This window comes from Pogona vitticeps, chromosome 4, assembly GCF_051106095.1.
Source record: "Pogona vitticeps strain Pit_001003342236 chromosome 4, PviZW2.1, whole genome shotgun sequence".
NCBI classification, from domain to species: domain Eukaryota; kingdom Metazoa; phylum Chordata; class Lepidosauria; order Squamata; family Agamidae; genus Pogona; species Pogona vitticeps.
This window is the reverse complement of record NC_135786.1, coordinates 176,060,586-176,073,826: the sequence shown is the minus strand read 5'-3', so window position 1 is coordinate 176,073,826 and position 13,241 is coordinate 176,060,586. Positions and strand designations below refer to the sequence as shown.

Genomic DNA, 13,241 nt, shown 5'->3' with positions numbered 1-13,241 from the left:
ACTTACCAGGATACAAAAAGGATGTGAGGAAATATCTGGAGCCCTTGCTGGGCAAGGTGAGCTGCTTTGACTGCCTCAGATGATGTGCCTGTTCAAGTCCCTGTTGAGGTCCCTGTTCTGGCGCCAAATGTAGGTGATCATGGAACAAAGGAAGACTAATTGCCTTAGAGAAAGAACAAAGGTGTCGACAACGGATGTCCAAGCCAGCGGAGCCTACAGGCAATGCCCTGAGAGCTCCCTTTACTGACTTAGCATGAGTTACATAGTATGTTGTTAAAATTCAGATAGGATACTAGTTACTTAATCGTAACCAGGATTGGCTGAAATAACCCTTTGATCTTATGCTCTACCTCTAAGCGAAAGGGCAGAATAAGGGGTTACCCCGCCTGCTGGCAGCTGCCACTTCCTGCCAGGAATGTATGCACGTCACTGGAACAGAAGCAGTTACAACCTTTAAGCAGAAGTTTCCCACAGGGTTAGACAATAGCCTGTTGTTGTTGTTTTCTCTTTCTTCTACAGTACAACTTTCTCAAAAATATGCATCTGAGCAATCAGGCTTGTAAATTAAACAATCAGTGACCAATCAGGGAAGACAGCAAAAGAAAGGCAAAATACAGAAGTGATCCAAAGATGCAGGTGCATTTTTCACACTTGAAGAAGTAAAAAATAAAAGCTGAGCACCTTAATATATTTTACCCTAACTCATATTCAGGCACTTCTGGAAACATACCAAAATGTGTATTGATGGTATGTTAACTGACACTGGTGAAATTATTATGTCAAGAAGTCGATAAGCTATGTAGCTTCTTATTATGCTTATCAGGCAAAAATCAATGTCAGTTCTTATAAAGCATGATAGTGAGCTTCCTACATCAACTCAAGATTGTGGACCATCTAACTCTGCCTTATTTTCACAGGACGATAGAGACAATCTAGGTACAATCTAGAGAGAAGCACAATAGATTACAGCTTTGCTTTGACAAAGGATCACATTGTATTTCTCTTATGTACATGGAAAAATAAGGAAAAAAGACATAGGAAATCTTAGACATCTCTTATTCCAGCCATATCTCAGCTGAAAAACCACAAATGGATAGAGCTTAGAAAGTTACTTTTAAAAGTAGTTGCAGTTTGAGGGTTCCAAATGAATTTTGTAAATTATTTCTTCTTCCTCCTCCTCCTTCTCCAACATCACAACTGTTTTGATTGGATGTGGCAGCTGAAGAAGGATATTCTATCACACTTTAACCATTCTTCCCCCTTCCTCACCCAGTAAGCTATTTTCCTTCCCACACTTTCTCCTCATGCATTTTACTTTCAATGATGACCTGTAACATGTACTTCTTGTTTTTTATTATATGACCAGAGTATTCTAGGAGTACCTGATGTACCTCACTTGTTTAGTTCAACTTTTCTTCTGACCCAGACTGCAGTACTTTAGTGGCAGCTGTTAAGAGCCTTGTGGCACAGTGGTTAAACTGCAGTACTGCAGTGAAAACTCTGCTCACAACCTGAGTTAGATCCCAAGCTCAGGTAGCCAGCTAAAGGTTGACACAACTTTCCATCCTTTGAAACTGATAAATTGAGTACCCGGCTCACAGGGGGGAAAGGAGCAATTTTTAGCTTGCATAATTAAATTGTGAACCACCCAGAGAGAGTTTTCAATGCTCTGTGGTGGTATATAAGCAGCACAGTTTTCTTTGCTTTTAGTGGACAGTAGACTATACAGTACAAAACTATGCTAACAAAAGGATCACAATAAACCACAATACCATGCATGTGGCTGAGGAGTTGGACAATGGGATTAGACTAAACCTGCATGGCAAAGGAGTCACCAGCCCAAATGCAGCACCTAATATATGTAGTTTTCCAAATAGATGAGCACATGGCCAAAAGTACAAAGCACCTCTTAGAAAAACAAACATCTTTTTTTTTGCCCCTGGGACACTTCCATGACATTATCAGAAGCTAATCATGCCAGTTCCATGACTGCCTTGATCAGCTGAATGCATGACCAGGAAACCAGTAGCAGACCATGTGTGGATTACAAGACTCCAACTTTGCTACATAAGTATATTTGAGGAGGAGGAGGAGGAGAATCCTAAACCAGCAGTGGAATTTTTTTGGTCCTCCAGATGGTGATGAAGTCCTACTTCCATCATGACCTCTTTATTTGTCAGGTGCTTATGGCTGAAGGAGTGGACATCAGCCACATCTGGAGGGAGACAGCTTTCCCAGACCTGCCCTAAATGCAAGTTCACTCTCCACTATTGGAGTAATGTCAGATTGCTTCCAAGTTTTAGACCATCTAATTTCTCTCTGAAAACTATCAAACAAGGTGACTGTTTTGAAGATTAGATTTTGAGACAATCAGAGCCCTTTCTATTTGAAGAAAAGCACTAGCAAACAGCATCATTTTAGAATCTCCTTAGCTTCTCTAAACTCTCTGCTTTGGCAGATTTCAAACTTCGAAAGGAGGTCAGACGTTTTATTTCTTTCAGTTACCTTTGAGATTGTAAACCATCATAACCAAAACACAAATGTTTCAAATTAAAGCCTGATTCTCCAAAGACAGCCCCATCAAGCTAAAACAAGGCACTGTGTATCAGCAGAGGAATCTTTAGAGCAAAGTTTATTTTTGTCAAATGAAAAAAGAAATACGATCGGAGAAACAAAGAGAGAAAGATTGGCAGGAGCAAGAATTGCAATCCATGGTTTCACTAACATATCATTGCCTGGTAATATGCTTCACCATTTTCCTTACCATGTGATGCTCCATCTAGCCAGAGGAAGACCCTGGAGAGCATACAAAAAAGAGGGTTGCCAGTCCTCCTCCTAACCTGAGGTGTTTGATAGTCGAGTTATGGTTCGTGAAAGGGCATCAACAGCATTATCAGGCTAGAGGCACATTCTGACATAATAATGAATGGCTGAGAAAGAACTACTTTTATCTAGGTCAGAAGGAGAGATCACAGAAGGCAACAGCATGTTAGTGGAGTTTGAAACTGGTGGACAGAAGACACAATATTGAAGTATTCAGCCTAATGTCACCAAGAGAATATTAGTCTGCTGAGACAAATTCATTCTACTGTAACACTGGCTAATTGTTGTTATCCAAAGAAAATGGCAATTATTCAGCTGGCAATTATTCAACATTTAACAAACTGGCTGACATTGTGTTACTTTGTTACACAGAGGGTAGGCAAAAGGCATAGCATTCACCTGTTTCTAGCCGGCAATTAATGAGTCCCCACTAGGATTCTCGAGGGCATGCCAAGCCAGTGCATACATGTACCCTCCACCCCAAAATCACACTAGCCACTTACTAATTTTTATTTTTTAAAAGAGGAAATGTATTGTATAGCAATTTCACTATTTTGAAAAGGAAAAGCTAGAAGAAAAGAAATTGATGCCTCTAGAGGCATCATGAGCGCTTGATTTGCATGACAAATTTGACCATGAACAGTACACACACTTCTGTAGAGAAAGTTGAGCAAAACAGATCAGAATACATTTCATTTTTTAAGAAGGACAGAAGAGACAACAGGAAGGTGGGAGAGCAGTCTGCAAGTGGATGAACTGGCATCAAATTAATATTTTAGTTCCAGTTAAGGGAAAAGGGAACTAATTTTCTATTCATGAATTCACGCCAATAGATTTTGTAGAGAAAGTCTGTGTGAAATATCTTTCATGAGACACAACTGAGAAATGAAGATCTGAAGCAAGAAAAATGCAAAAGATCCTCAACTTTCTTTACAAATTTAATTTACTACACTAACGCTGGCCCCATCACATTTACTTACAAATAAGTCTTCATTCTATTATTCATTCATTCTTATTATTTATAAAACACTAAGCATGTTCATGTACAGAAAGAAAGAAAGAAAGAAAGAAAGAAAGAAAGAAAGAAAGAAAGAAAGAAAGAAAGAAAGAAAGAAAGAAAGGTCCCTGACCCCCTCAAGTTCAAAATGTATAGAACTCCAAATAAAAGAACTAGTGTTGTTGTTTAGCCATTAAGTCGTGTCCGACTCTTGGTGACCCCATGGACCAGAGCACGCCAGGCCCTCCTGTCTTCGACTGCCTCCCGGAGTTGGGTCAAATTCATGTTAGTAGCTTCAATAACACTGTCCAACCATCTTGTCCTCTGTCGCCCCCTTCTCCTCTTGCCTTCACACTTTCACAACATCAGGATCTTTTCCAGGGAGTCTAGATGTTATTTACGGGGGGCGGGGAATGCATCCCCAATGAAGTGCACTGATAAGGTTTTTTTCTAGCCTGACACTGCACTTTGATTCATTTTAAGGGTTTTATTTTAATTATGATTACAATTGAAAGCATGCCTGGTTATGTAAGCTTGTTTGCTCAGACATTTGTTTGGTTATGTAAGCTTGTTTGCCCCACAAGTTCAGTTCCCTAGAGATTTTAGGATCAAAACCAATGAGGCAGAAAGCTTTGGAATTAGAAGCAGAGCTGACTTAAGCAATAAACAGCATGTTATCCTCTAACATCCTTTATAGTTTTGCAAGCTATGAACTAGCATGCTTTTGTCTGATGGTGGATCATTAGGAGAACACAATGGGTTATGTTTTCATACTGAGTATGGAAACATAGCAGCTGCGAAAAATGTGTCTCGCAGGAATGAGACAAGCTGTGGTGAACATCACCTCATCAAAAAGAGAAACTTTTTTTAAAATTAACCCATATCCTAGGCCTTTTGCCAGTCTTGTCTTCTACTTGTCAGTTATATTTCTCTTTTGTACACATATATACACACACAAAAAAATGTAGTCTCCTTTTCTTGAGGAAAATGCCTGCCAAGAGGAGGTCTATCACTAAACTGTTGAATATGTCAGCTTCTACACTATCTTGGCTGATAACAGCATTCGAGCAGCTTTCCCTTTTTAATGTGCTAAGAGAGAGAGAGAGAGAGAGACTTAATTCAGGAGTGAGCAAAGAAGTGTGGCCTCACTCACCAACAATGCATGTAGGCATTCCATGTCTCCCAAGGGCTAGGGTGTTAAAAGTGTTTTATGACAACATGATGTGTAGTAAAATGTTAATTTCTAATGGAAATATAATTCTACCCCACGAGATTAATACTTTAACTTTCCATACAAAAGCAAACTTTTGGTAACCAGAAAATCACGTGTGGATTACACTATATGATAAAATGCAAAAACTAATCCTTCTATTAAAATTAAGAGAGCAGACCTGGAATCTGTGGGCTGTCAACCAGGGATAGGAAATGTGCCACTTTCCTGATGCTGTTGGACCGCACTTTCCTTCATCAAGAACTGATCTGGAAGAGTGCCTCACCTCCAAAATCTGCAGTGAGCCCTCCCCTTCCCCAACCTCAAGACACCTACACTTTTTGTGTGCCATTGTTATGCTGGATAGAGCTGATCGGAGTTGAGCGTCCAGTGGCATTAGAGGACCATGTTCTCCATCTTGGTTGAAGCTATCATTTTATTGATATAGCCATCAATAAATCCCTTTAAGAATGAATATATGCCAAAGAAAGAGGCATTTCACAGCACTTCACATTGACTACTCTAAAATTGAAGTTAAGGTAAAGTATTGAATAAACTATCATCACACCATTGTTCCCACTTGGCAGCTACAATTAATTCAAAATTGGAATGCTGCAATCTAAAAACCCAAACATCAAAATCCTTACTCCTGAGGAACTTCATTAGAATTGTCACATATTATGTTCTATGTATAAGCAAAGTGGTAGAGAAAAATTAACAGGGATATTACAGAGAAAACAGAGATGACTCAAGCTCCTCCGTATGCTTAGGTGGACCTTCTTCTAAACTAGTAGCCATCTATTCAACTAATGAAACAGGAATCAATTTGTCTGTGGGTCTCAAAGTAATTCAGTAGCAGCAGCATGATGCCTCCCTTCCACACTGCATCTTCTTTTTCAGGATATTTTTGATATCTATTAAGTAGAGCCAGAAGCTTCTATTTAGGTACATTTGGGTAGCCTCCAAACACAACACCAGTCTTTGTAACCAAAAAACACGGACAAAAAAGACTATGATGTTTATAAACAAGCAACAACCATCTTAGATCTATGATTTTTCATTTGTAACTTCTATTCATTAATTCTTTATTCACATAGTTTTTATAATAATCATATTCTGAAGTGAACCTTACTGTCCTGAATTCCTCACTCTTAATGAAGAAAAAGACCCAATAAGAAATGAGTTTCTTTGTTTCTTTGCTTTGCCTGCCAAGAAAATGCCAAAATCTTGCCAATGTGTGTATGTATGAATGCACAAATATGTGTCCATGTAGGGATCTGTCTCTTGCCACCCCAGAGATGTTCATCAATCATACATCTAGACACCATGTTAAAGGCTGGTTTGGTTACACTTACAGCTTCTCAGCGCCACTGGAGTATTTGAAAGCGGTTGAAACATGCCAGCATAACCAGCCCAGGGGAGATAATTGCTGCCATATGTGAAGTCTGTTTCATGATACAGACAGTTGTTCACAGAAAACTAGGCTCAGCCCTGCCTCCTCCTAACTGAGTTCACATTAGCCACCAAACAACCAGCAGACGGCAGCCACTCTTGGCAATTCCAATCCTGGCTTCAGTTCACACTGATAGCCTACAAATGAAAGATCCTTTATCCTATTACCAATCCCTCGAGTTCTCCTAGTGCCCATCTGGAAAAGAAGGTAAAGATTCACACAGCTTTATTTGCAAAAGCAGCAAAAAGTAATTAAAAGGCTTTTGTTGGGAGAAGGGGAAGAAAAATCCTTACTAGACCAAATATCTCATTTCATTTAAAATAATCTCTCTGCAAGTGAAACAGACTGTACAGACATTCTACAAGAATAAATCAGATTCTTTGATTCTTATCTAGAAATGCCTGGGGATCCTTAGTGCAAACTACTGCTGACCCGCAGCATTTAAATCAGTAAACTTTGGATATCCTAAGCGGTCCATTAGAATCAAACAGATGTCCTCGATCTGCTCAATTTCCTCCTGAGGCATACTGTGTTGCCAAGCATGTATGCTCATAGGGGAGATCTCTCCTTCATAAGGGAGATAGAAAAGATTAGTGGATGTGGCAAATAATATTTGGTTTAAGCTAGCAGGAGAGAGGGGGATGCCGAGAAAGGCAAAGGTATCTTCAGCCACCTTCTGGGGAAAGTTGACCAGGTCTTCAAACTTGAGCAGCTGATAATTTGCTGGCTGCAAATCCCCGTTGAGTCTCAGGGCGGCGGCCGTGTTTGCCAGCCACAAATGGGACATCACAGAGATGGCGTTTGAATTTGAATGAGTGAGTTCCTCCTTCAGTGATTCATATTCGAAAGCATAGCCTGAGCTTGAAGCACACTTCTCTTTCCTGCCACCTTCTGCTTTAAAGAGTCTCGCTAAGCGCTGTGGAACTTTCCTCAAAGAGTACAGGCTAGGCTGGCTTTTGTACAAAAGGGAGTAGATCCATGCCCGAGGGTCCCGTACTACATAGAGCGCTCTCAGGGAAGGGCCTATGATTTCTTGAAAGAAAGGCAGCTTTAATGTCCAGCTCCCACTACTCAGACTAAGCACTGGGCGTGCGTTGGGATAAAAGGTGAGGTGTTTTCTCAGCTCCCTAATGTATTCCGCATCCTTGTCTACACTCCCTCTCAAGCGGTTTCTTTGTTCTGCTATGGATTCTCTCTTCCTGGTCCGCTTCTTTTTGTCTTTGCTGGTGACAGAATGCTGAACTAATTTACTTCTGCTGGTGTCGTGTAAAAGGATATTTTGTAAATGGAGTTTAGTGTCTTTGATTAGAGAATGCAGCCAGCCCTGGAGGAGGCGGAAATGGCCACTCCGAACATCTGATGCTGTCCATTCGCAGGCGTCGACAAAGGAGTCAATTTCAAACTCCATTTCAGGGATATCAAGGTAGCCTGTAGGGATTCTGATATAGATGAAGTCACTGCTGTTGAAGAACAGCTGCTTCAGAATTTCTGCACCTGAACCGGGAAGAGAGGTAATGACAACATCTGGCAGACTCACAGGGTGTCCCTGGTCCTTTGTTGGGTTGCGATCTGTGCTGGTCATATCACTACTCCATTTTGCACAGATTGGTTGAGTACAAGAGCTCCACACATCTATGAGTTCAACAAACCACAATACAATTACCAGGATGAGGATCCAACGCAAAAGCTTGCCAAAGGAAAGATAAAATCGCCACTGGAAGGCCAATATGGCCAAGCCAATCCCCAAAATAAGGGCTGCTATTATATTCACTTTAAATCCAAAGGGGAAAATACCCTGGTGGGTCAGTGCTGGCTTTTCTATTGGTTCAGTACCCAGGCCAAATCTCGTGACTCTTCCTTTGGTGGCTACCTTGGCATAGCCACCAAAACCTAGATAGCTGTACCTTGTCCTCAAATTTAAATAGTCTGTTGACACAGAGAAAACAGTTTCTGTATTGTTGACATTTAGAGAAATCTGATACCCTGACGGGGCATCATCAATAAACCTACAACTACAAATATTGACATAAGGCCCATAGAACAGGTAGGCAATTCTCGCAATAGTACTCTTTGCAGTGAAAGTGACATTCACAAATTGTGTCCATCTCTTTTTGAACTCTGCCGCTTGCTCTGCCTCCTGTATCCTGGCAACTGGGCTATTCCCATGATGGTCAAACCAAAACATTTTATAGTGAGCATCCCATACATCCATCATGGCTCCGTTATATTTGTTCATAAACCGATATGGAACATATTTAAAATCAATGTCAAGGTTATGAAAAAAGGCACTGATCGAGTTGATGGGAGAGTCCTTCTCCTTTTCCACATGGTCAACCACTAGCAAGGTTTGAGAGTTCAGCAGAAGCAATGAACGATACACACTTTTCAGCTTCATTGCTGATGAGTATGCATATGCTGCTTCACCACTCACAAACATCATGTCCTCCTGCTGAGAGGATGTTATAATCTCACCAGCTGCATCTCCAGCTTCCTCACCAGTCCACTTAAGCCACTGTGTGCATTCCCCAAGCTGACCCTCCCAAGGTTGATTGCACTGACTTGTGGGAGATGGTGCAAACACCAGGACATTATTCAAGTGGCTAAGCTTGGGTCCGTAAAGGGCCTCAGAAACAAAAACTTGCCCATTGGGAGCAAAGGTAAAAGAGTTTTGATCAGGATGTTCATGCCCTGGATTGAAGCTACGCCACCCATCAATCCAGGAATAGGGCTGAAAGTGGACTATGTCATAGACAGCCCGGCCACCTAGCTTACCAGATTTAAAACTAACAAAAGTGTTTGCCTGGGTATTAGGTAACCCTGCTCCATATGTGACAACCCCCCAGTTAGGGAACACATGCATTTTCACACTGCCATAGTCTGGAGGTGGGCAGGGTGCTAGTCCTGGGTCATACCATATGAACTCTGTGTGAAGGGTGCTCCATCTCTGGGCAGTGGATGGCACCATTGGGCCATCTTTTGGCCGGTGCTTTCTAATTTGTTGGGCAAGCCAATTGCCTATTCCACTCTTCAAGACAAACTTATCCAGAAAAACTAGCTGGCTTTCAGGGCCATAAAACCAATTATAATTGGAATCAGCTATGCCTACTGTCCTCTGAAAGCCTGGCAACAGGGTTGCATAATAAAACCAAAAGTGCATTTTGAGCCAGTGGTTTTCAAGATTGTTAATCCCAAAGTGGCGCTGTGCCAGGAATATATACTGCGTTATTGATTTGGCTGTGTAACTCCCATAAGCCACCCCTTCATCTAAAGAGCCATCAACAATGTGGTTCAGAAGAAACATGGTTTTTTCCATCATATCCACCACTGTATGCTTCCAGGCATTTGCTTGGGACTCAGCACCCTCGCCTGCTACCAGAGCCCCAATCAGCAAAGCTAGCATGTTAGTAGCTTGGTGATTATGCAGAAGTTGCTTGCCCCAAGAACGGACTTTGGAATACCCATACATTTCCTCGCTCACTGCCCAGATCTTAGCATAGTACTTTTGTCTTCTGACCTTATCCAAGGATGCAAATAAAAAATCAAAAGCTGTGGCAAAGCCAGTTAAGGAATGCCCAAGAGGAACTTCATCACCTGGGGCATTCTCAACCAGCCAGTCTTTGTATCCAGCCATTCGGTCCATGTATTCAACTGCAAAATCAAAAGCAGCTTTATCTTCTGGGCACAAGAGACAGTAGAAAGCTAAGGGAGGCAAATTGTTTCCGTAGATCTCGTTCCACTTTGCAGCAAAATCCGAATGCTTATGTGGAGGTAGGTAGTAGGACGGATTGGACAGCATCGCCGACACAGCACTTCGGATTGCTCTAAAGAGGTGGAGGTGGCTGGTGCGAGCTCTCTGCCTCAACACCGGGATCTCTTCGGCACTAAAATACAAGTTCGGGTGGAGAATGGTTTTTTTCAGCTTCTGATTAGCTTTGAAATCTTCCAGTCTTTGTTTCTCATACTGATCCACATCCTCTGTAAATGTCACCCAGTCAGAGTAATTGCTTACAGACTCTTCAAAAGTAGAGACTGCCAATATCACTAATGCTAAAAATATGGAATGTCCTGTAAACATTTGAGCCATGATCCATTAGGCAGTTTCCTTCCTTTGGGCACACACCTCTGAAAAAAACACAGTGTTCCAATTTCAAACCTGGATCAAGGAACTCAGAGGAAAATAGACTTGAAGGCTTTTTAGGTAAATAGGGAGTGGGGAGCCTTTATGCTATAAATACATGTTTCTCAGCCGGCATGGTCTTGTAGCTACAGCACCAATATGTTTTTGAATTGCCCTCCATGGACACCATACAGCCACAATGAGAGCAGAGAGATCTAAAGAGACGATCATATCTCGTCAGCTTCCACCTACATCCCGTGTATGAGTAAGTTCAATATCAAAGGGATGTCTGTTCATGCCACAAAGTGCAGTGAAGAACATTATATCCACCATGTTACTTCATTAATCATAGAATCATTCTTTAACACAGAATTATTCCAGCTACAGAGACAGAAAACCTGGTAACAAGGTATATGCATAAAAATGAGCAAATGAATGTTTTGTGTAGAAGAGAAAAAAAGCTCAAAGTCATGTTGCTTTCTGTCCTGGTTTTTCGTGCTGTACTGAGAAAAAGGTCTGTCCTTTATTTTGGGGAGAGACATTTCTACAAAATATTTCCATTAGTCAATTTTGGCAGAATTACGGTAATCTGAAAAACTGGCTGAACTTCAGTTGGGGAAGCTTTGTTTGGTATGATGATCATGTAGGAGGCTAGTAGCTTTAATGTCTTCTTTCATTATCTTCATATCCCCATCAGTCTGAGAAACTAATCCCCGTTTCAGAGTTTCAATTAGCTCTATCTCCTCATCACACAACCAAATTAAAAACACAAAACAGATTATTTTTTTCCCCGCATAGTAGCTGCTTCTGGATTCTGTTCACTTCAGATGTTGATTTAGTCTGTAAAGAAATACCAAAAGGAAACAGACGTCAATCTAAATATACAAGGAAAGTATGAATGTAATGAATCACAGACAAAAAAAAAAAAAAAAAAACAGCCTACAAAAATACTCAACTGTTTTGAGGGCTTTAAAAATTTATACATTAAAAAAAATCTTCCTTTCTAGTTGTAGAACAATGGGAAGATCCGAGAAATTAGGGTTATTATGAAACAAACCACTACATGATTTTAGTTAAGAGCCACCCAAAAGGAGGTTGACTTTTAATGAGTACAATAATTTTGTTTGCCATCTCTACACGCCATATGCTGAACCAACGAAGTTCAAAACCCACCCTGAATAGGAACAGATCCTGCTACATTTTGGGGCTCCATAAGCTACCCCTCCTCGTGGACGCCCTCTTTTACAATGTATTTTGGCTCTCCCGTCATAAGTTAAAGTTTTGTGTTAAAGCACAGTTCAATGCGTTCCTTGAATCTGAGAGCTTTCTATGATATCGGGTCTTTCCAACCCCCCGCCCGTCTTCCCCGCATCGATGACTTCCAACAGGCCCTACTCGCGAGTCACCAGAGGGCGCTCTGAGCTAATTAGTCTCTCTCTCGCAACGCCGTCTCCGGCCCCAGCAACTTCGCCCAAGTTTTCTGCGCCAACAGCTACAAAATATTTAAAAGTCGTTACCAACAGGTCGGTCAGCAAAGAAAATGAAACAAAAGGAAATCTATCCCTGCTTCCTTCTGAAACGTGTCTTTGGAAGGGGGGGGAAGTCACACCCACCAACTTACCGAAAGGGACCTACCTAATTGGCAGGAGGGGGGGCATCCATCGCCCGTCAGTGCAGATGCCAGCGGACTGGGGAGAGAAACCGAAATGTAAAAAAAGAAAAGGAAGAAAATCCGATCATTCCTTTAGAGGGAACCGCTCCCCGTCTCTCTTTCGCGGGGACTTTCCATTCGCTCCTTCGCCTGCCGGCTCCTTGGAAGGGGCAAGAATCCAAGTGGGATCTCAAGGGCCCTTCCCGACGGGACGTTTCCTCGCGGTGCCTCCTTGACAGGAGGATCCATAGGGCTCCTTCCAGCCCCGCAGTTCTAAGAGGATGATGGTGGTGGTGGTGGTGATGATGAAGGAGTTGTCCTCAAGCCTTGACAGGCTTCTTCTCCTCCTCCTCCAGTCCCTGGGCTCCCGTCGTCTCCTCCCCGACGCCTCGCCGATGCCATCCGGATCGCCGCCTCCCGCAGCCCGAGGCGGCCGGACTTTCTAAAGCTGGCTCACGAGGAGTCCCCGTTCCCCCGTCCCCCAACCCCGCTTCGGTGGCGGGTCGAGGATGACCCCCCCCCCCAAGGGAAAGGGAGCCGAGGAGAACGCGCCTCGCCGCGATCGATGCCTTCCCACGGACGGGTCGCCCTCGCCAGGCACGCGGCGGGTTTAAGCTCCCCGAGTTTGCGGCCGAGCCAACTCCGGCCAAGAACTTGCCCTCGGCGATCCGGAGACTGAGGCGGGGACTTCGGGATCCGCCGGGAGTCGGCGCGCCTCCTCCTCCTCCTCCTCCTCCTCCGGCAGCGGCGGCGACTTGCCCATGCCTCCTTCCCTCCGCCGCCTGCCCGTGTCCCTTCCTTCCCTCCTCGCCTCGGCCGTGGCCGGCTCGACAGCGGACGACGGCCGGCAGAGAAGGCAGCCCGAGCCCGGCGGGAGCGACCGCTTCCCCTCAGCCAGGCGAAGCTAAGGCGGGCCCGGCTGCCTTGGCGAGCGCCGGCCGCGGCTCTTTTCCAGCTCCACTTTTCTAAACGCCTGCTGTGCACCCGCCC

At 43.2% G+C, this 13,241-nt stretch overlaps 1 protein-coding gene across 2 annotated transcripts; it reads right to left on the bottom strand.

The window, feature by feature from the left end:
* Positions 1 to 2,614: 2,614 nt before the first annotated feature.
* DSEL (dermatan sulfate epimerase like) lies at positions 2,615 to 13,236 on the bottom strand. 2 transcript variants are annotated; one of them, XM_020813346.3, is made up of 2 exons: positions 12,222 to 13,236; positions 2,615 to 11,440 (listed from the first exon to the last, which is right to left on the bottom strand). In XM_020813346.3, the coding sequence occupies exon 2, from the start codon at positions 10,565 to 10,567 to the stop codon at positions 6,905 to 6,907; it is 3,663 nt and encodes a 1,220-aa protein (XP_020669005.3). In that variant the 5' UTR covers positions 10,568 to 11,440; positions 12,222 to 13,236; the 3' UTR covers positions 2,615 to 6,904. The 2 variants fall into 2 exon arrangements, with proteins under 2 accessions (XP_020669005.3, XP_020669004.3); XM_020813345.3 differs by having other exon boundaries at positions 12,236 to 13,236.
* Between the last annotated feature and the right edge of the window lie 5 nt (positions 13,237 to 13,241).

Excerpts from the sequence above, each read along its gene's own strand:
- DSEL (XM_020813346.3), bottom strand. The coding sequence starts at position 10,567 with ATGGCTCAAATGTTTACAGGACATTCCATATTTTTAGCATTAGTGATA.